Genomic DNA, 24,280 nt, shown 5'->3' on the forward strand with positions numbered 1-24,280 from the left:
ACACCAAACATGTGGAAGAAGGTGCTCTGGTCAGATGAAACCAAAATTGAACTTTTTGGCCACAATGCAAAACGATATGTTTGGCGTAAAAGCAACACAGCTCATCACCCTGAACACACCATCCCCACTGTCAAACATGGTGGTGGCAGCATCATGGTTTGGGCCTGCTTTTCTTCAGCAGGGACAGGGAAGATGGTTAAAATTGACGGGAAGATGGATGCAGCCAAATACAGGAACATTCTGGAAGAAAACCTGTTGGTATCTGCACAAGACCTGAGACTGGGACGGAGATTTATCTTCCAACAGGACAATGATCCAAAACATAAAGCCAAATCTACAATGGAATGGTTCAAAAATAAACTTATCCAGGTGTTAGAATGGCCAAGTCAAAGTCCAGACCTGAATCCAATCGAGAATATGTGGAAAGAGCTGAAGACTGCTGTTCACAAACACTCTCCATCCAACCTCACTGAGCTCGAGCCGTTTTGCAAGGAAGAATGGGCAAGAATGTCAGTCTCTCGATGTGCAAAACTGATAGAAACATACCCCAAGCGACTTGCAGCTGTAATTGGAGCAAAAGGTGGCGCTACAAAGTATTAACGCAAGGGGGCCGAATAATATTGCACGCCCCACACTCAGTTTTTTATTTGTTAAAAAAGTTTAAATTATCCAATAAATTTTGTTCCACTTCACGATTGTGTCCCACTTGTTGTTGATTCTTGACAAAAAAATTAAAATTTTATATCGTTATGTTTGAAGCCTGAAATGTGGCGAAAGGTTGCAAGGTTCAAGGGGGCCGAATACTTTTGCAAGGCACTGTAGGGCAGATGTAGGTGCCGCCAGGAAGTGAAGAGCGGGCACTCCGGCCAGCCAATTTGCTATTGTCCCAAGCACAAATGGCTGAATGTCGTGAAAGCTTTGCAGTACAGTAATGAAGGTAACGTACATTTCTACGAATATGAACCTAATTAATTGATAGCCTAGATGATCAATGCAAAATAAATCTATTTTGACTTATACTAACTTTCATATGTATTCGTTCAGGTGATACACCGTTTGATTCGAACTAGTGATTTGTCGTTCGCGAACGAACCAGCTCTTAGAGGCGGCTCTTTGAAGTGAACGACGGGGGCCGGCTCCTGATGGGGAGCCGCTCCTAATAGGAGCCGAATTTTTTTCTCTCCAGTCCCCCCCCCCCCCTTCGGTTAAAGCCGCACTTTATTGGTCAAGATCCGTGGTAGAAGACGAAGGGGAGGGTTACATACACACGGTGCGATGAGATTAGATATATACTTTTATACATATATATATATATACTGTATACATACATATATACAGGGGTGCACATGTTTTTTTTGCCCAGGTTCTCAGAGGAGGACCTGGAAATGTGACTTGGTCCTCATTGAGCTTGAGAGCCGACCCGCCTGATACGATAAAATTATGACAAGCTTTACTTAGAGCCAATTACCTTTAATTAATTATATTAACAATTAATGCTCGATTAACATCAACTGGCACAACAAAACTGCCATTACTTCGAAGTGAAATGTAAAGAAATAAACATAAAAGCACTCATTCAAAATAAAGGGCATTATGCGGCTCCCACATTAACTCCAAGCCTTTGTAAAAGTGGGATGCCCTCCTCCTCATAAGAGCTCATTGAACGTGCATGTTTAGCTTTGTGAAATGCGAGCAAAAACACGTTTGTCAGTGCATGGCGCTGTGCAGGGCGAGTGGGGTGCTGTCTGACATCGATAGTTTGCTTAAGTGCCACATGCTCTGTTTTTACGTGCTTTTCAAAGTTTGGATGGCTGAAATTCTTTGACCCTACTACATAAAATGCGCTGCTCTTATTAGCGACATTGGAATTCTCACGGAAAATTTTGTACCACATTTCCGTGCGAGCATCATTTGCTTCTAGCCACGGTACCTCCTGCAGCCACTTTTCAGCAAAAGTCCTTTTTTTCGGTAGCTCTGGTGACGTCTCTGTCGTCTGTCTGTCTTTTGACGGGGGTGGGGGAACACAAGTCACGGAATAAAGGTAATGAACAGCGACATGCACTGACAAACGTGTTTTTGTTCGCATTTTACAAAGCTAAACATGCACGTTCAATGAGGTCTTATGAGGAGGACATCCCACTTTTAAAAAGGCTTGGAGTTAATGTGGGAGCCGCATAACGCCCTTTATTTTGAATTGGTGCTTTTATGTTTATTTCTTTACATTTCACTTCAAAATAATGCCAATTTTGTTGTGCCAGTTGATGTTAATCATTAATTGTTAATATAATTAATTAAAGTTAATTGGCTCTAAGTAAAGCTTGTCATAAATTTATCGCATCAGGCGGGTCGGCTCTCAAGCTCAATGAGGACCAAGTCACATCTCCAGGTCCCCCTCTGAGAAGCTGGGCGAAAAAATTATGTGCACCCCTGTATATATATATATATATATACACATATACTTAGATTATATATGGTTATGACATGGTTTTTCTTAATGTCAATCTTCACTAAAGACTATCCATCCATCCATTTACTTGGATGCTGCTTTTTTCTTTTTGTTTTACAAATTTTAATTTATAATTTGTTGTGTGGTAATCAAAGCTTACTTATGTTGTTTTACTGTAAATAGTTAAAAGCTTATAAATATACACAAACAGAGATTGGAACATTTTGTTGTCCTTGTTTTGAGATTGGTCTTTGTTTTTTCACTTTATGATTTATTTTTCATCGCACTCCATGTTGTACTCCATGTTGAGTATGTTCAGAAGAATATAAATAAAGCCATATAAATAATAAATATTTGATATACTGTATATTTTTTACATTAGTAATTCGTTTTACACATAAGTTTACATTATTTTTTATAGTAAATTAATTTAAGCAACAAAAAAACTAAGGAACCATTTGGGAGCAGAAAGAGTGACAGAACTTTTTAGTGAGCCGAGCCAAAAGAACAGGTTCTCTAAACAGAGCCGGAATTCCCGTCACTAATTCAAACCTTTGTTTTCAAAAACTACTCAAGAAACATTCTGAAAACTTCCAGAATAAATGTCTGGATCTTATTGTCAAATTTAAATTGCAGTACTTGAACATTTCTCAAATGATATTAACATACACAATAAATACAAACTTTCTTAATAATCTCAAAAGTATCTAGAATGCAAAAAATAAACATTTGTCTTAAGACCACTCAAAATTGTCGAAATAAAGACATTAAAGTGTATATGACACCAGAAAGAGTGAATGAAATGGACCACTTGGATGTGTGTGGAAGTGATCAATATAGTTATTTAACGTTTTGAATCCTGCGCCATGAAAATGAGTGACTTGCTGGGTTGAGGAAGAACGCGAATTTGACGTCAGCGGACTAATCATCTTCAGTATACAGTCAATAATACAGAATGCGGAAGGACTGCGGATTCAGGTGATTTGTGGATTAATTTGTTTATCTTTTGCTTCACGCCAGCCCAATATGCTGCAGGCTTTTGTTGCAACAGCAGGGAGAGTGGATTGAGCTTTTTTGGGTTTCCAAAAGATCCTGTTCACCATGATGAATGGGCAAAACAAGTCCTACATTTAGGGGATCATTGGACGGACGAGGAAGTGAGTAAGCTGCGTGTTTTATATTATGTCAAATACTGGGATCATGACACATATTTTAATAAGTAGTTGGGGGACAATTTGACATTTTGTGGGTAACAATGCTCCCTGTCGACCGGTGAACGCGGGAGCTCATCGGCCGGCGACCACGGCGCATGACAAGCAGCTGGTTTGTCCACCGAGAAGGCGGGAGTGACCGCCTCCCTCGGCCGACGACTGGCCGATGAAAGAGGGAGCGCCCGTCTCATGTTCTTGATTGTGTCGAGACTTCCATCCGTCTCGGCCCTCTTCGCGTGCCTGCCTAGAGAGTGCTATACTCGGCTTGGGCTCGGGGAGCCCCCCCGCCCTCGTCTCCGGTTCTGGATTGTGTCGAGATTTCCACCCTCCTTTACTTGAAGCACTATCAGATAATTCTACTTACTCCTAGTCGATTTACACTGAAAACAAGGGGATTTAACTAGTTTTAAGGCAGTGTGTTTTTGCAGTGTGGGAGTGGTTTGGACATATGGCAAACTATAAACTAAGTACCAACCTGTAAACAGCCCTCTTGTCAGACTCGAGCTGGGTTTGTGGGTCAAGGGTCACGCTGACAGAGTTATTCCCTCCTGCAGATGCTGCTGGGATATGGACCTGTGTGGTCTTGTTGTTCTGCTGGGTTGTGCCGGTCATCTGTGAAGCAAAATGTGAGGACAAATTCAGGATGAAAAACTATTAGTTCTAAAAAAAAATGTTTTAAAAACTGTGATAATGAGAAAAAGCAGAGTTCGAATATGTTAATAAAACTATGTCAACTGCTGTAATTGCTGGAATTGAAAAACTCCAAATAACTTCCAAATGCTATCAGGTGCAACATGTATTTCATACTGGAATACTACAAATAAGAATTGGCAGGGGAATTATTTTGCTTGACAGCAACCCCTTTGTTGTCAAGCTTTCAAGTAAAATAAAAAAAAAAGAGACCAAATTAATCAAACAATACACAATTCCACATCATACATTATTTAAAGATTCCCCTTAAACGTTTGTCAATTGCTGTTTCATTCCTAAACTACTTCTCTGGTCATTTAATAGGAATTCTTAGGAGCATATTTGCATTGAGATCAGAAAAAAAACAGTCTTCCCGCTCTATATGATTCATTCTCCCTTTAGTCTGCATTCCACCATCTAGCACCCCACCCCCATCTCCATTCTTATGACAGGTTCGGGTGGGTGAACGCTTCAAGTCTTAATCCCAGTGCCAAATGGGAAATAAATTAGCTTCTTCACACTTAACTAGCTCTCATTTGCATTTTCCCTCTCTCTTCTTGCATTTAATCCTGGGTGAAAGCAGACAGAGGTGGTGCATGATGGGAGGTGGGGGTGAATCAACCTTCTCTACTTCCTCTTTGTGGGACTGTCTGCAATGTGGGACGATGGCTGGACCCTAATACAGAAAGACAATTAACACTGACCTGTTGGTCGAATAAAACATTACGCGGATGGAAAGAATGCTTGATTATGGATAATTTGAACTGATTAGTCAATATCATGTCGTACATACAGTCCTCTATACATACTGTATAAAGTAGGTCCATACGATTCCATTACAGACTATTTTAAAATACTGAAAGTCCTAATTCACAGATAAAAAAATTTCCTTACATCATTTTTTTTAAATCAGTGTTGTTTTTGCAGCCCTTTTAATTTTCATCTTAGTCTTTTGGACGATAATACTTATTAGTCTTAGTCATACCCTATTGGCCCAAATATAAGACGGCCCTGATTATAAGACGACCCCCTCTTTTTCTCACCATGTAAACGGCCCCTAAAACTAGACAAAATAAGTCTGAGTTTTCGTCAACAAAAACTAGACGAAAAACAAACACATTTTGAGATGGCAAAAATACCGTATTGGCCTGAATATAATACGGTATTTTTTGCATTGAAATAAGACTGAAAACGTGGGAGTCGTCTTATATTCAGCGTCTAGACATTATACCCATTCACGACGCTAGATGGCGCAAGATATCATTGAAGCGAAAGACGAATTTTAGGAGTTCACGTCATGACAGATCTCAGCACTGTTATTAAGTTTAACCAGTTTGCATTATTTTATTGCAGTGTTTTTACTTATTCAGATTTGTTTCAAGACTACAGTTACAGTTAGACTTCACTTTGATGGTTAATGCAGTTATTGCAATTTTGTTGTTTTATCACAATAGATTGGTTTATTTACATTTCAAAAACCAGAAGCCATTCATTTACGAATGTGATTGCACTTTAGTTTACATATTTAAATGTTCAGATATTAAGATTTGAATGAGGCAAAATAACATGCTTATCATCATTTGTTTAAGATGTACTGTAATTATTTTCTGTATAAAAATTAATTTGGTGTTCAAAAAAGTCTTTTTTCAAACTGGAGTCTTAAAAAAGAGGGGGTCATCTAATCAGGGCAGTCTAATATTCGGGCCAATACGGTATTTCATATTCCAATCAACACAAAACTGTTAGTGTCATGACCATACCATTTATTTAGCAATTGGGGAAAAACACTAAGATAAAAAAGAATATCCTGTAAAAATGTTGGAGTACAGAGATTGAAAAATTGATGACATTTTGCTGCCTTCTGTCTTATTTTCCTCATTCTGAATCTTTCCCCTCAATAGGCTGAATTCTAAATCGTTACCCTGCCAACGTCATCTGTCAGCTGGGAACAATAGAGCGCTAAAATGACAGGCGGGGCTAAACGGCAGATTAAAAGACTCATTTGTCATCATCTGCACTTTGCCAAATTGTTGTATATAGTCGAATCGTCTCAAAATATGATTTTAATTCACATAATAATGCTATTTAAGATTTTTTTTTATGCTGTCAGAGGCACGCTAACACTCTGCCTGACCTCTTCACTCCTCTACTACTCTTCACCCCCTTGTCCCCCGTATCCATCTTTCTACTTTCAGTTCCAGGGCGTTTAGTGATTCTGCCTTTCGACTCTGTAACTCTCTACCCTCTGATCTCAGTAATATAACCTCTTTCTCCCTTTTCAAAGCCAGACTCAAAACATATCTGTTGAAATTATTACATCCATCTTGAGCCTCTGCTGTTTTGTGTTAGGAATTCTATCTTGCTATTTGGATCTACTCTGACTTTGCTTTAAATCTGTGTTTTTGTTTATTTTTCTCTCGTGTATATCCAGTTGTAAAGGCCCTTGAGTGTCGTGAAAGCCACTTTGAAATAAAATTTTATTATTATCATTATTAAAAGAATAAAAACTTTTTTATGTATATTACAATTAACACAATTAATAATTTAACCATATATGTATTCATTATTAAATGTCAAAAACACATGTTTTTCAATTGAAAACACAGATGAAGTACTGTATTTTTCGGACTATAAGTCACAGTTTTTCATAGTTTGGCTGGGGGTGCGACTTATATTCAGGAACAACTTCTGTGTGAAATTATTAACGCATTATTATATTTTTTCACATGTTGTTTTGGAGTGACACTGATGGTTTGGTAAACTTGTTAGCATATTCTTTATGCTATAATTACCGTAATTTTCGGACTATAAGCCGCTACTTTTTTCCTTCATTTTAAATCATGCAGCTTATAGTCCAGTGCGGCTTATTTGTTGATTTATTTGGGTTAATAGGTAACACTTCATTTCACAGCGGCGTCATAAGACTGTCATAATTATGACATCACACTATCATGGGCATTACTGAATGCTTGTGTCATTAAGTGTCATCCAGCAAATTATGTCACTAACCCCATTTATGTCCATCTTGGATCTTTTACATCCATTCAAAAGTGAAATAATTTGCCGGATAACACTAAATGATGTCTGTTATAAGCATTTATTAATGCTCATGACGGTTTCATGTCATAATTATGATTGTCTAATGACAGTCTTATGGCACCACTGTCAGATAAAGTGTTACCAAATACTATAACTAGCAGTTAATGAAACAAGCGGAACAGTAACTGAAAAAATAATTACCACAGAACATGAATTTTTATTGTTATTTACATCTATAGTGCTGCAATGCATGCTAGGAGGCATGTTGGACAACAACAGTGTTGACAGCAGATGACAGCAGAGGTTGACTGTCTACCCCAAGGGAGCAGTGATGGCCATATGAAGCGTCTTGAAGCAATAAAGCATTGCAGCCAATTGGTTCAAAGCTTCGTGGTGGTTCATTTGGTCTTACGACAGTCATATGATGCCGCTGTCAAATAGTGTTACCGCTTAATATCTTTTGGTGTAAATATCCCATAATACACTGAGGACAGCTGCGGCTTATAGTCCAGTGCGGCTTATCTATGAAAAAATGCTGTTTTTGTGTCATATTTGGTGGGTGGCAGCTTCTAGTCAGGTGTGCCTTATAGTGCGAAAATTATGGTATCTGAATAACTCTTAATAGCTATGTTACGTTAACATACCGGCCACGTTCGCATTTCGTTGTTCATGCATGATGTAAAATTATCTTACTGTACACTTATTCAGCATGTTGTTCTCTTTTTTATTTTTATCTTAAGTTGCCTTTCAAGATGACATATCTGTTCTATGTGTTGGATTTTATCAAGTAAATTTCACCCCATAATGAGACTCCGGTGCGACTTATATGTTTTTTTTGCTCTTCGTCTGGCATTTTATGGCTGGTGTGACTTATACTCAGGTGCAACTTAGGGGCAGTTTACATGGTGACTCTCTGAGAATACGCACACATTCAAATTTGCATTTGTATTTGCGTCTCCATTTGAACAATGTCGAAATTCAGCATGAAAACGATGTAGTATTCATGCCAAGCCCTAGGAGGCAGTGCAGATTTACCGGGCGACAAAGAATGATGCACTTTGACCCCACCAAGCTCCCTCAGCCCGGAAAAAAATATGCCCGCCCTTTCGAAGCGATGTCATTTTTCTTTTGTTCAAAAAGGCACAAAAATTGAAACGTTCAACATATTTAATTTAAAAATATTATTAAATCAGTAAATTAAAGCTGACATTCCGCCATATTTGCTGTTTTTAATGTTTAGTAGCAGCGCTGCGCACGCCCAATGTGACGTGTACGAGTGCTGACGTTAACAGCGCGGTCTCGAGGAAGCCCCCCTCAACCCCCCGCAATCGGATTCTTTCACTTTGGAGGCAGGATTCAGAATTTATTGTTTTCGCCTTCCGTCTTCGCCGGCACCATATGCACGCGAGGCGAGTCCGCAACTCAGCCTTTGTGTCGCAGAGTCGCCATGTAAACGGCCCCTATAGTCCGAAAAATACAGTGTGTGTATATATATATATGTAAATCGAATTAGAGCAAAAAAAACAGAACTTCTTTAAGTAAGCCATGCTGTCGAACTTTAAAGTGCCTGTGACACGAAAAAGCATGTTTATTTCATAATACACGCAGTATTTTATGCCCCTGAATGATATGGACCGCTTGGATGTGTGTGGAAGCGATCGCTATATTTATTTAGTTTTTTGAATCCCGCGCCATGAAAATGAGTGACTTCCGGCTTCGGTCTCTCATTGAGGAGGAGGGCGCTGTGACGTGTGCGGTAGAAGACGTTCTCTTCACTATACAGTGTACTGTTGTTTATGAGGACGAAGGATTCAGCTGATTTTGCGGATTAATACTTTTATTTTTTGCATCACGCCAGCCAAACGGCTGCAGAAAAATCATTCTGTATGCGGGAGAGGCGTATGCGCCTTTTTGGAGTTTCAAAAGGTTCCCATTCACCGTGGATATTTACTGTGGGACCATTGGACTTACAAGGAAGTGAGTAAACATCTTGTTTTGTATTATGTCAAATACGAATACAGTGATTACAAAGTAAACACTATAAAATTCCTTTAAATAAAGGACTACTTACGTTTGATCATTGATAGGCATGTGAAAAGCTATCCTCATGCTCAAGCAGTTAGCTGTTAGCACGTTAGCTCCACAACAACTCCAGCCACCCTCCTCCAGGGAACGAACTGTAAATTGCTCTCCGCCGGGCGGTTTGCCGATCCGCAAAGAAACTCGACAACCGGGTCGTCATGTCAAATAATCCAGGCTAGTTATGTGTGATTTTCCACTTCGAAGACTTTGAAACGTCCCTCGGTTCGGGTTAGCATGTCGGCTAGCTGTCACTCCTTCTGGTCTGTTTACATTCTCCGAAGCCAGGGAAGGGAAATGACATATGTCCGATTTAGGTGTCATAAAATATCGTTCGGGAGGTGTGACAGTAAAGGTGAAGTCGACTGTTTTGACCATTATGGAGTAATTTTGCCATGTCGTCTTGAATAAATGGATTTTTATTATTTTATATTCCATTTAGCACAAGATTGTTATTTGTCATGACCATGCCATTTATTTAGCAATTGGAGAAAATACTTGGGTAAAAAGAATATCCTGTAAATATATTGAAGTAAAGAGACAGAAACAATGACATTTTGCCGCTCTCTTCGTCGCGTTTTCCTCATTGTGAATAGTTCCCCCTCGACGGGCTGACTGGTCCTTCTCAAGCCATTTATATAGCTATTGGGGAAAAATACTTGGATAAAAAGAATATCCTATAAAAATATTGGGAGTAGAGAGACTGAAACAATGACATTTTGCGGCTCTCTTCGTCGCGTTTTCCTCGTTCAGAACAATTCCCCCTCAATGGGCTGAATAGTAAAACCGATGAGCCCGGTCTACCGCTGACGTCATCCACCTGTTGGGGACGCTAAAGCCCTATAATGGTAGGCGTGGCTAACCGGCAGATTAAAAGACTAATTTCTCGTCATCTGCGCTTTGCTAAATTGTTGTATATAGTCAAATTGTCTCAAAAAATGTTTCTAATTCACGTAATAATGCCATTTAGGACTTTTTTTCTGGTGTCATATGCTCTTTAAGGTGTAGACATACAAGTTTAACTAAGTTAATACCGTATTTCTTCCTTTCTGTCCTTAACCAAAACCAATCCCTCGGACATACTATACATATATATACATACATACAACATACATATACATGTTATTGCTAATGACCATACCAAATATTCACCCTTCTTTCAAAATAATAGAGGGGAATTTGCAAGAGAGGTGTGTGTTTATAGATAAATGCAATTTCTGTTACTAGATATTTTCTCAGGGAAACCACTGAATTTGATCAAAAGTAGACCCACTTTATCAACCTGCCCATTGCATTTTCCCCTTGCTTCTAGTCTTTGAAAATATCCCAACTGTACAAGAACCTGCCCAATCTGACAATATTGGTGCTCACTGTGCATGGTTGTGTGTATGTGTTAGGCCTTAATAATATGATAGGGTGAGCTGGAAGAAGAGACTTCTGACTGGAAAGTGTCAAAGTGCAAAATGCAAAAAGTTCTTTCATTCATTCATTTTCCATGCCGCTTTTCCTCACGAGGGTCGCGGAGGTGCTGGAGCCTATCCCAGTCAACTACGGGCAGTAGGCAAGGGACACCCTGAACTGGTTGCCAGCCAATAGTTCTTCTCATCCTGAAATGGATAATCATCCCCGACAAATAAAGAAACTCTTCAACTGTCTTGAAAGATTTAGTCTGACTTATGAGGTACCTTGGACCCTTGCCTCGTTTCCTTTATAAACAGTTGTCTTACTCTGGGCACTTTTCCTGCTGCTCTCAAGCATGCCATTGTCAGACCATTGCTGAAAAGAACAAACCACGACACTTCCATCTTGTCCAACTTCTGTCTTACACTTTATCTCACACGTCGTTTTTGTCCAAAACTTCAAAAGGCTTGTTTTTCACATCTCCACTTTCATGCAATTGTTGACAAATTTCAGTCAGGTTTTAGGTGAAGACACAGTACTAAATCTGCATTATTAAGAGTCTACAATGATATCCTTGCAGCTCTGGACAAAAGGTGTTCAGTGGTTTTGGCAGTGGTGAATGAAGTACTCACTTTTTTTTTTTTTTTTTTAAGTAGAAGCACAGATACAGGGGCAACATTTATGTAGAAGTACAAATATCTAGGAAATAATTACTCAAGTAAAAGTACAAACTACAGTGGTCCCTCGCCACTTCGCGCTTCAAACTTCGCGCCCTCAGTCCATCGTGGATTTTTTTTTTTTTTTTCAATTATAAGTACAAACTACAGTGCTCCCTCACCACTTCGCACTTCAAACTTCGCGCCCTCAGTCCATCGTGGATTTTTTTTTTCCAATTTAAAAAAAAAAAAAAAAAAAAATATATATATATATATATATATATACTGATGAGCTGTCCTGAGCCAATTGCATAGTCTCACTCTGGCTCTCCCCCTCCCTCTCCCTGCTATTTGTTCGTCAGGCATGTCACTGGAGTTGCTATTAAAGTTAACGTTGTTCACTTATGTTGAAGTTCTATCTCGCCAGAGTCAAGGACCTAAAAGCGCTGCAAGCATCAATCATCGTTTAACTTGTTAAACAGTTGCTGTGGCAACTCATTGGGTGCAAGTGAGCAGCTTGGGGGGATTTGAGTAGATCACTATGAAGCATTTAATAAAGCCAAGCATTTTCCTTCTACTTTATTCTTGTTTAAAAATAATTCCGTGGGACAGTAACATGTATTAAAACTTAAAACATAATTATTACATTTGAAGTGCTTAAAACCATTTATTAAAATATATACAGTATATATACATATATTTATGGCTACTTTGCAGTTTTTCACTTATCGCAGCCGGTTCTGGTCCCAATTAACCGCGAAAAATGAGGGATCATTGTTCTTGCTTGAAACTTAACTTTACAAGAGAAAAGTAAAAGTATTTTCTACCGATGCAAAAATAAATGTCAGTTTTTAAAAAATGTGTATACACTACTTTTGCACTCACAATATTAGCATTCTGTTCAAACAGCTTCATCCACCAGGCTGTCAGGATGTTGAACTCCCTCCATAGCCTCCCATTATTGACTTACACACATACACACATACACTCACAGAGCACTTTAACAATTTACTACCTCATAACAACTGCTTGGGCCTTGCAATACACAACAATGGAGAGTCTCAATTGTTGCCTGTCACTGAATGACTTTATTATTATTGTTGTTACCTGTCATGTGTAAGTTCCAATGTAATGTATGTCTCACTTATGTTTGTTATGTGTCTTTAATAGGGATGAAGAGAGAAACGCAATTTCGTTTTCTTTGTATGACCTGTGCACATAAAGAAGATGACGATAAAGCTGACTTATCTTTATCACTTTTTAAAAATGTGCAGAATGGAAAAACAAGCAATAAAATTGACTGCACTGTATACAGAAGCTTAACAAGCTGAAAAAAACCCTCCAAAATTTAGATATTGGTGGATTGCAAACAACTATCAGGTGCATACCCCCTCCTACTGTACAAGGGTGTGCAGCACCCATCTGAAGGCGCGCTGCTCTCACTATTGTTGTTTTTTTTAATTTTTCAGTCAATATCTTGTTCACCCTAATTTTGCTTGTACTCGTGTTGATGCCTCTAGTACTCAATTGCAGTACAGTTGCATGGGACTTATCGATTGTGCAAGAGGCATGAAAACCAAACTATCAATTCACAATGGCCCTTTTCACAAATATATCCCTGAAAATGCCCGTGTAAGGTGACACGGGATTTACTCGCGTCATTGCAATATGACGCGGTTTGGACACTTTCACATACTTGTCCCGTATTGCCCACTGGCGCTCTCTGTGCGGGGAGGGCTGCTGGCGTGATTTTATAACCCATACATTATGTCATTTTTGGCCGGCATCAGCTGTCACACTGTTGGTCAAATCATGTTTTGTTCCAGAGGGAGCGTTCCTGATGTCGTAAGTGCAGCCAATTGAAGCTAATCAAGACTGTATTAAGCTAATCAAGACTGTATTTAAGCCCAGGCGATCCAAGAGAAGGGTGCCGGGATATTAACTTGCTGGGCACCATTCGACACCTCTGCCGTCCTTGTTTTGAAATTCCCTACAGTGTGCTGGTATTTGAGTGTATTTGTTTTTTTGTCTAATCGGCTCTCTGCCTGTCGGTTAGGTTAGTATAATTGATCCCCATCGACTTACTGTCACGGACTCCCCCTTTTCCGCGATCGCCTGTATTTTTGTATGGATTGAATAACGCTTGAACGCTTCCCTCCGTTGTATTCTGCTTTGAGGTACAACCTTGTTTCCGCAATTGCGATCAGCAACAAAATAAATCACAAATTTCCATACGTGTGATGGACTCGTCTGGATCTACAATCCAGTAGCAATTTAATTTACGTTATGTTTTCAGTAGTGCTGTCAAATTTATCCCATTAACAGGCGTTAATTAATTTTTTTAATGAATCACGTTTAAATATTTGACACATTTAACGCATGCGGGGAATGACCCGCTGATGCATTGCCTCAAACAGATTAAAAGGACGCACTTGCGAGCTAAGAGGCGGAGAAAGGTGTCTTGTTTTGTGCTTTTTCTTAACAAAAGTATACCACACGCGACGTGCTGGCACGTTGATTCTTTATTAGCACATTCAGCTTCAACATTAACACAGCTTACGGCTCTCGGCAGGCCGTTACTCTAACTCACTCCTGCATCATGTGAGTAAACAGCATTGGCGCCGCGTGCACTTCAGGGTGCCTCGGATAATTCTATATCAGAATATTACAAAAGGCGAGTGGACACAGACATTCATAGGACCGCGCCGTTTATTGGCATAAGCTTCAGCAACTCCTTCACAACAAACATGAATATCATTTAGTGAAAGCACAACAAAAACAATATCTCTCAAAAAAATAATGTTCACAAAAGGAAAAGCGCTTCAATCTGTATTAATGAGGCCCCATTCTCACACAGTTAAACAACAGTGCAGAAAGAACTGGCATTCCCAATCAAAATAGCTATGCCAAATACACATAAAACTTACCCAGACTTTGGTCAAACTCTATTCAAACATTTCGGGTAGTTCAACAAATACACTGGATGGCAATATTTAGTCACAATATACAAACTATCAGAGGTCTCGTACGTTGTGAAGGCAGCACTCAAATTACAGTAAGGTACAATGCATGGACCAGTAAACAGGGAACTACAGCATCAGTCGAGGCACAAAACACAGCATTTGGCTTGATTTCTAAGTTAATTTAAAACTCGCCATTAATACTTTGTGGTGTATTTCAATCACTAACAGAAAGAATCTTTATAATGGTAATGCCATCTTGTGGATTTATTGTTATAATAAACAAATACAGTACTTATGTACAGTATGTTGAATGTATATCTTATCTTTCCATTCCAACAATAACTTACAGAAAAATATGGCATATTTTAGAGATGGTTTGAATTGCGATTAATTACAATTAATTAATTTTTAAGCTGTGATTAACTCAATTAAAAATTTTAATCCTTTGACAGCCCTAGTTTTCAGTTTAATTTAGCTATTTCCAGCTCGCTATGTTGATCATTGCGATGTTTGTATACCGCTTTTTGTCTTACTGCGAAGAAAGCGGAAATGTCGACCGGCATGATATTTACGTCATCAGCCATCGTGCTGTGACACAAAAATGTATTGCTTGCTTTCATACAAACCTCGTCCCGGGATTTTCACGGGAATTATAAGAAACCGTGAAATGTTCGCATAATCTCCATGTCAGCCGACCCAGGAAATTGTGTTCACATACAAGGGCTGCCCGTTTAAATCCCGTGATTCTCGCGGTGTTTCGGCGTGTGTGAAAGAGGCCAATGAGAAAAAAACAAACAAACAAAAGTAACGTGTAACGCAGGCAACAATTTAAAAATAGTGGAGTAAAAAGTACAGATACGTGCTGTAAAATGTAGTGAAGTAAAAAGTACTACTTCGTATGTGTACTCAAGTAAAGTATAGAAAACTAAAAAAAAAATACTAATGCATATTAACAAAGCACTTTTACTTCGATACATTTCACCACAGAATTTTGGTTTTACTGGAGTTTTGATACTGCAGACCATGCTATGTCTGTCACCGAGCAGATTATCTTATGGTCACAGCTTAAGGGTGCTATGAAATGCTACAAGTGACTTTGAAATGACAGCTGACCATATTTTGGACACAAAGCCATCGAACTGAACTGACAGGTTGGCCCCCGTCAGCGATGTCTGACTGGGTAACAAAACAAGCAAATACCAGCTGATGAATCCGTGGGCCATCTCAGAGAATAAAGGCAGGGACAGGGTAATCAACTCGGCCCAATTGGTCATCCTGTCCATGACGAGAACCCCTGTGGTGGGGGCAACGTGCCTACCATTTTGACATTGACGTGGTCGAACTTTCGCTCTTTCTCTGATAAAACTTCAAAAAAGGCTACGCATGAGCCTTCACATATTTCTTAAGGGCCACATAAAGCTGTCATGTTTCAAATTGGATGGACTTGAAAATACGGAAGAACATGCAGTTGAATTTGGAAGACATAATATTTGTTCCTGTGTTAACAACAGGTCGCAAGTAACGCTAATATAGGTCACAGACTCTTAAGGCTAGGTTCATACTACAGGTCTTAATGCACGAATCCGATTTTTTTCGTGTTTTTCCAACTCGAGTCAGGCATTAACTTGATGGTCTGAAAAGGACAAGTTGCATAGAAGTGGACCATTTCAAATCCGATCTGAGTCACTTTCGTATGTGGTTCAAATCCGATCTGGGCCACATTTTTTCAGAACGTGATTGGCGGTCTGAACTGTCAAGACTCCAAAATCGGAATAAATCCAGCAATTACGTCGGCAAACAGCAAGAGGCACGGAGGACGGCAGCCATGTAGGCATTAGTGCCTAGCTTGTACTCTGCTTTTAAGTACAAAGCGGGCTTGACCACAGTCATAAAAAATAAAATGAAGAAAAGAATAAGCCTTACAATTTTCGATTTTTATTCTGTGCACCGAATGAGCAATATTTCATTATTGCACACATGGCTAAGTCGGGGCAAACTGACGCACCCACGTCCTTTCACGCACACACGTCAAGGCTCGTGTGTGCGTGTATGCGTTCTATCAATTCATATAAACTTTGAATATATGACTAAACGGGGATTATTAATGTCTGTTATTTGTGTCCTCTTTTTGGAAATCAAAATATGATCACTGTGGAACGACATACAGCAAGCATGTGTAATTTGATTTGATGCTTCTGCGCATGCGGCTCTCTTTACTGAGCGAATCTTGGACTGCGAATTAGTGCGCATGCGTGATACTTGAGCGGTCTGAATGGACAAAGGCAGTCTGAATGGGCATGCCAAAAAAACATAAGGCAAAAACATTGGATTTGTGCATTAAGACCTGTAGTATGAACCTAGCCTAAGATTGTCTTTTCAAGTTGTGCTGCTAAACATGTAATCAACCTAAATCAGTAAACATTACAAGCAGGTGCCCAGCAAATCATTCCTAGCCTTTCAGTGCGACCCAGCTGCTATGGAAAGCCAGCTTTGATTGGTTACATTTTGATTGATTAAAAATATATACATGGTTTTGTATAAAAGTCCATAAATGCAAATGGAGAGTTAGTGGTGGTGGAATTCTTAGGAATATTCAGCAGCCACCTCGTAAAAGTAAAGTAATTTTGTGACTGCATGACATTTTAGTGCTGGTTAGTTTACCAAATTTTCTTAGTCATTTCTGACTAACCTGAGTGCTCTCCTGGTACGATGGTGGAGGAACGTGCTGGGTGGCCATCATTATCACTGCAGGTGCTGGGGACACATGTTGCATCATGGAGTAGCGTCACATTGAAACTGGGAAAGAAATAACATCGGAAAGAAAAATGCTAATATGATTGATCAGTAATGCATCTGTATTCTTTTGCTGTCCTCATTTTATTTTAAATTACCAAGTGTCAGTTCAAATTAAGCACGAAACACGTATTGGGTTTTCACAAGGTCTGATGATTCACTGTTGTTACATCATTATTGTCAGATATTATTGTGATATACACTGCTGGCCAAAAGTATTTGCGCCTGAAGGAGAGAGTAAATTTTCTCGTAGGCACCGTCTGTTTGTATTACTGTAACACACCCAATATAAAATACATATCACTGATACCATAGTTTAAGGAAAACAAGCGGAATATAGGGCATAAAAGATACACGACGCCTTATCACGGAGCCCCGACATGTGTGTCATTAGCAAGATTGACGCACTAAGTCTCGCAATCAGTTCGGACAGCCCACAACAAATGGCGGGACGGTCAGTCCTAACACAAGGAACACAGGAGAACACCCGATATCCAACTGATAACACGACTGACAAGATTCCAAGAGCCCCTTTGACGGTGAGGTGGCACGACCCTCGCTGCCCGGACAACAGTAACTCCCGAATCCTCATGTCCAATCCACAAAAGTCAATAATCCCAAACACACCCTTCTTCCTGCCCACGGCCCGCCCCGCGAGAACCTTCAAAAGACTGAATGTTTAACTAAGCTTTGTCATTTTTCTCGGGAACCTTTTTGTTGACGTCTGATATGGTGACCTTGGAACGAGTTTACTTGAGTGTTTCTGTTTCGCCTTGCCGTTTTGATCTCTGTCGACCTGAATAAATTGTCAACTTGTTTATGATGAGCCTTCTTTAAACCTTTCGAAATGGATTCAGTACAATGGGTTACAACTAAGGTCAAAGCACGGAGTTTGCACTTCTGGCCAGATTCCTGCCGGCCCGGGCCGTTGGAGCGCTGCCAGTGCAGGTCCGGTGGTTCGGCTGGCACGATTCCGGCAGTCTAGCTAGATCAGGGGTGTCCAAACTTTTTGCAAAGGGGGCCAGATTTGGTGTGGTAAAAATGTGGGGGGCCGACCTTGGCTGACGTCCTTTACGTAGAACATTATATTCAAGCAAATTTTAGCAAGCCATTCTGTGTGTCACATTGACTTTATAATTTTTTTAAATTAATAATTTCAACAATCTCGCAATTAGCCTTTGTTGCGTTCTCTTTCGACTCTCGGGCCCTTGCAAAATACTGCTGCTGTGAAATTAAACTAGCTTCAAGTTGCTTCAATTTCTCGCTGCATATCTTCCCTGTAATCTTGTCGTACATGTCAGCGTGTCTTGTTTGGTAATATCGCCTCACATTGAACTCTCTAAAACATCGACTATCTCTTTGCAAATGAGGCAGACACAAATGTTGCGTATTTTACTGAAAAAAATAGTCCAATTTCCACCTATCCTTGAAGCGTTGGCCGTCGCAGTCAACTTTCTTTTTTTTTGTTGTTGATTGTCGCCATTTTAGAAACTTGGAAGTCAAGGGTCACATGGGGTAATGTTGCTTAGAGTACTGCTGCCTTTTAGTGGGTAAATGAGGAGCAGCATTTAGTATGGAAGCTACTTCATTTTCTGGTAGCAGTACTGCTGACCAATTTATTAAGTCTGTGTGCAGGCCAGACGTTATTGATCTTATGACAGAGGCTGGGGGCCGGATGAAATTTGACCAGGGGCCGCATTTGGCCCCCGGGCCGCACTTTGGACATGTCTGAGCTAGATGGTCAGATTCCTTCAATCCCCTGCAATTCTGTCAGATAATGCTCAATTTCTCCCAGAAAATGATTGCAACAACAAATGCTTTGGTAGTAATATCTTCATTTATTTTGCTTTCAATGAAAAAACACAAAAGAGAAAAAAAAAAAAAATCATGATCATTTTACACAAAACTCCAAAAATGGGCCAGACAAAAGTATTGGCACCCTTTGAAAAATCATGTGATGCTTCTCTAATTTGTCTAATTTACAGCACCTGTTACTTACCTGTGGCACATAACACATGGTGGCAATAACTAAATCACACTTGCACCCAGTTAAAATGGATTAAACGAGCTACATTTTTTTTTTTTTTTTTTTTAGACAGGAGTGGCTTCTTCTGTGGAGTCCTTCCATGAACACCATTCTCATTCTCATTTAGCTTCATGCACTCTGTAAAGGCTCTGGACAGAAATCCAGACAAGCAGCGTGTCGCTCTGTGGACAGAACATCTTACCCAATCCTCACACACAGTGTCTTCTACCAGGCCATGTGAATCACTTCCATCTGGTGATAGTGAAGCGTGGCCACTCTGGTCTTGACGTGACCGATTAAGAACTGCTGTTGGCCGATGCAAAACACACCTGTGGGGGTTTAACACTAGAACTACCAATGGTGTATCAGTTGATACAAATCACTTTTGTAACCAGAGAAGGATCATCTGACCCTAATCAGAATATCTGTTGTGAGCACTATGGTCCTCATTAGTCATTCCCATTCACACTCGCAAACCCCACAGGGTTGGATTGCTCCAATTAGCATATTGAGTGTTTGCAGGGCAGGGCTGCCTTGGCTTTGTTGGACAGTGGACCGCTCAGGCAGGCAGTGGGGTGGACAACGTTTTTACATATTCCAAAAGCTGTAGTTTACCTACAGTATGTACTGTATACTGAAACGTGTGTTTGCTGTGACAAAACAGCTGTTTGTGAGCTGCTGTGGAAAGTTCTTTGGTCATTGTGTGCTTCAACATAATAAAATGTGAAACTTTTCAACTGAAGTTGGACTTGTCAAGACATAGTAAAGGTGCTTGATGGGATTTGTCCCAGATGTTCTAACACTAAATTGTCTACAGTTCTGGATGCTAGTCATAGTTTCATGCCACATGGCCCTTTCATCATTTTGACAATAACCAAGGAGATAACAGTCAAGGATTTGCAAATATTCAAGATACCAAGTGCAGCTATCCAGAGTGAACCCCCCCCCCCCCCCCTTCACACCTAGGGTGCTTGTTTGTTGCTTGTTTGAGTGGCCTATTGTTTGGCAAAGCCAAGTAGTCAGTTTGGTATCGGGGTCATTTGACGCCTTTCTGGTATTTCTTTATAGCCAAAAAACACGGTAGTCTGCCCACTCTTCCCTAAATCTTGCACCCAAGAGGACCTAGCTGACCTAACCCCCTGTGCCAGACAATGCATCCAATGGACAGGAATCATCTGATGATACGTAGTGACTCGAGAAGAAGTTTTGACTGTAAGATGCCCGTGACTCGTCCTCCATTTAGTCCCCGCTGTTTCTGCTGTGCTAGTGCTTAGTGCTTGTCCGTGTTTGTGTGCTGGGAGCATCTTTGCCTATTTTTGCCCTGCTTTTATCACATTATGATCCCAAAGAAGAAAGCTGGGTCTTTGTAATTACCATGGAAACAAAGCTTAGTCCATAGACTTTATAATTGTATTGACGGGCCACTGCACAACGCCTTCAAGCAGGGGGCCGTCCTACTGTCCGCTTCAGTTAGTCGCAGTCGGTCGCATTTATTCAACACATTCAGCGAGCTAACGCCGGATTTAGGTTGAAAATGTACGAAAGGTATACCGCATACAAACAGGAAGGATTGTCTCAGGAGTCATTTGTTCGAGGATTCAGGGTAATTATTATATTTTTCGTACCATGTATGCATTTTGAAATGCATACATGTATGCATTTTGAAACGTTGTGAAAAAAATCAATGGGAGAAATTAACCGCTACAGACTAGCATCATTCTTCGACATATTTATATTTTTTTGCTTTTAACCAAAAAGATTTAAGCATTTATTCACAAGAATTTTAACCGGAAAAGCTCTGTGTACATATAGCTGCCGCCACATTGACTAACAGACTAGCATCATACTTTGACATAGTATTTACGGGAAAAAAATGCTAACTGCACGTTTTTTTGCCTTTAAACAAGAATTGAGACTGTTTTACGTCCATATCTATAAAGAATTCAGGGATTTAAACATTTATTCACAAGAATTTTCACCGGAAAAGTTTTGTTTACATCTGGCGGCTGCCAAATTGACTGACAGACTAGTATCATACTTCGACATATTACGTAAAATAAATGCGAACTGCACAGGTTTTTTTTTTGCTTTTACCAAGAATCGAGACTGTTTTACGCCCATATCTATAAAAAATTCAGGGATTTAAGCATTTATTCACAAGAATTTTCACTGGAAAAGCTCTGTTTACGTATGGCGGCCGCCACATTGACTGACCGACTAGCATCGTACTTCAACATATTTACGTCAAATAAATGCTAACTACTGCATTTTTTTTGTTTTTAAAAAGGAATCAAGACTGTTTTACGCCCATATCTATAAAGAATTCAGAGATTTAAGCATTTATTCACAAGAATTTTGACGAAAAAAGTTCTTTGTCTGTGATTCCACTTGGTCAGCTTTGACGGCCACGCCAACCATGCAGGCTCCCTATTAATGGGCCCCGCGCCCCGTGTCCCGTCAATATCATTCTAAAGTCTATGCTGACATCGGTAAATATACAGTATGCCGACTTCAGATAAAAATGTCATGTCACATGCGTCTTGCTCTCAGAGCCTCCTTCTTCTTTATTCACCTCTCAGCAGTAATTGTAAACACGGCATCTTATTTTTTCATTTTAATGTATTGTACCATCAACAAGAGAACTCAAACTTCATTCGAGCTTTCAATGGTTTACTTGCAATCGAAAACACGGAACACGACTACTGAAAGCTGTAGCCAATGACAACAAAAATGAAAACAAAACAACAGCCCCTCCCTTTTTCTCTCCAATTAGTCACACGGTGTGTTTAGGGACGGTATTTAAAAAAACGTGCTCGGCTGTCTGTGCTCGGCTGTCTATCTTTGTCTGTCCTTGTAGACGCGACAATATGTACCCATCTGTCTATGTTCATCCGAAATTGTCGGAAACCTTTATCTATTTTTGGACTGAAACTGTTGAATTTTACAGACAAAAACATTTTGAGTAACTGTCAACTAAAACTGGATGAAATTTGTAGAGATTTCGTCCACTAAAATTAGACGAAGATGCAGACACTTTGAAATGACTAAAATATGACTAAGACTAAAAAGTATTCTCATCCTAAAGATTAAGACAAAAATTAAAAGGGCTGCCAAAAACAGCACTGCTGCAGCCGATGCGTCCCTTTGTGGAATAGTTTGCTCACTCCAGCTGAAAAGCTAAACGGTTTAGAGGTATGGTATAACACAAATGGCCCCCCTGCAGTCAGCCCAACTTACTATAGGCAGCCCCAGCAGGTGAACCATCCTCAAGCTCCAGTTAACCTATCTGTTAATTGCATCAGCAAAACATTTGATCCTAAGGGGAAAGGTTTTTTTTTTTTTTTTTTTTTAATTAATACACCTATTTTATTTTTGTTGAGCTTTACAAAGGACCAAATGATACTTAAATAACCGTTTTGCTAAAATTAATTTGTTGCACTGATGCAAACACTTGCTCTTACCTAAATTTGGAGCGCTGGGTCAAAATCTCAGTTAATTTCTGTAATTTTTTTTTTTTCTTTTCCTAGATTTAATCTTTTATGTACTAAAAAATTATTGCAAAGCATTATTTTTTTTAACACAGTGAGTATATAACTGGCACTTAATAAAATAGTCAAATCTAAAAATATAGCCTATATTTAGCGAAATAATACATGTTATGCCATGTTTTAGACAACTGCGGACATAGGAGATAGACAATAGAGACAATGCAACGTGCTGTACTGTTTTGTTGCTAATCTTGAGAAAGATTCAGAAATATGGACAAGGTGATGATTAGGGATGGGAATCGAAATCCGATTCCAATTCGGAACCGGTTCCGAGTGTTTCGAGGCCTCAACATCACAATGAAAAAGCCTTAACGATCCCTTTAACGATTCCTAAAGACGCGTATTGCGTCGTGACGTGTCTTGTTATCCAGACGCATCAAACTAGCATGGCGCCAAGAACCACTCGCTCCAAAGTTTGACTACACTTCACCACGAAAGAGTGTGAAAATGAAAGGTTACGACGGGTAAGCACGAGCATTGCAGCCATAAACATAACAATGACAGCACGTAGGTTCAAACGCTCGAAAGTGTGTCTTCACTTCACGAGGAAAAATTACAACAAAGCGACTTGCAGTCATTGCAAGGTGGAGATAACTGCATCGGGAGGGAATACGACTGCGCTGTCCTCACAGAGAGGCTAAGGCTCAGTCCTGGCTATACAGCTAGCTAAACTCCCAAATGACGATGCAGAAGACATTCGTATAATTTGCTGACTTTATTCAACCATCACTTGAAGAGTGAAACTAAGAATAGAAAAGAAACAAATCAATTTCGTCCCCAATAACAAACAGGTTTGCATCAACGTAAATCAGCGATGATTAGCTGCTAATAACAGTAATAACAAATGGTTAGCATGCGTTCGCTAGCATTAGCACATCGTTCAAACCACTACACAACTGGATTTAAGTGTCCGATCGCGAGTGGAAACACAACAACAACAACACAAAAGATGATACATACAGGCATTGCCTCTGTATATATTAACATTAACAAAGAACGTAGGCTCGTAGAAGTGTTTCCCTCTCTCACTAACTCACTCAGTCGCTTGGATGCGGCATTTCTTCTTCAGGTGTAAGCGCGCTCTTCTTCACGTGAGCGCGTTCTTCTTCGCGTGAGGAAGCGCAAGGGCGCCCCCACTTGAGCGTGTAAGCGCCACAAAAACTAAAAGGCATGCATTTCAATGTAATGGTAAATAATACACGTTAACCCAGCAGTCCCCAAAGTGCGGCCCGCGGCCCAAATACGGCCCGCCTCCACATTTGGTCCGGCCATTTTGATTTTTTTTTTTTTTTTCTCAATTGTGTTATTTATTTCCTGGCCTTTTCCTTGAAGAATTCAGAGAGGGTTATTTGGTTATTATCTATTTAATTAATAGTGTTTCTATTATTAATTATTATTATTATTATTATTATATTATATTATATTATA

The 24,280-nt window shown here is 39.7% G+C and overlaps 1 protein-coding gene across 1 annotated transcript in view; it reads right to left on the reverse strand.

The window, feature by feature from the left end:
- LOC130906243 (uncharacterized) overlaps positions 1–24,280 on the reverse strand; it is a 203,486-nt gene that overhangs the window by 79,712 nt on the left and 99,494 nt on the right. The window contains exon 3 of the mRNA XM_057820348.1: positions 4,133–4,269. Within this exon, the coding sequence (XP_057676331.1) occupies positions 4,133–4,269 (137 nt within the window). The remainder of the gene's footprint in view (positions 1–4,132; positions 4,270–24,280) is intronic.

This window comes from Corythoichthys intestinalis, chromosome 18, assembly GCF_030265065.1.
Source record: "Corythoichthys intestinalis isolate RoL2023-P3 chromosome 18, ASM3026506v1, whole genome shotgun sequence".
In the NCBI taxonomy this organism is placed as follows: Eukaryota; Metazoa; Chordata; class Actinopteri; order Syngnathiformes; family Syngnathidae; genus Corythoichthys; species Corythoichthys intestinalis.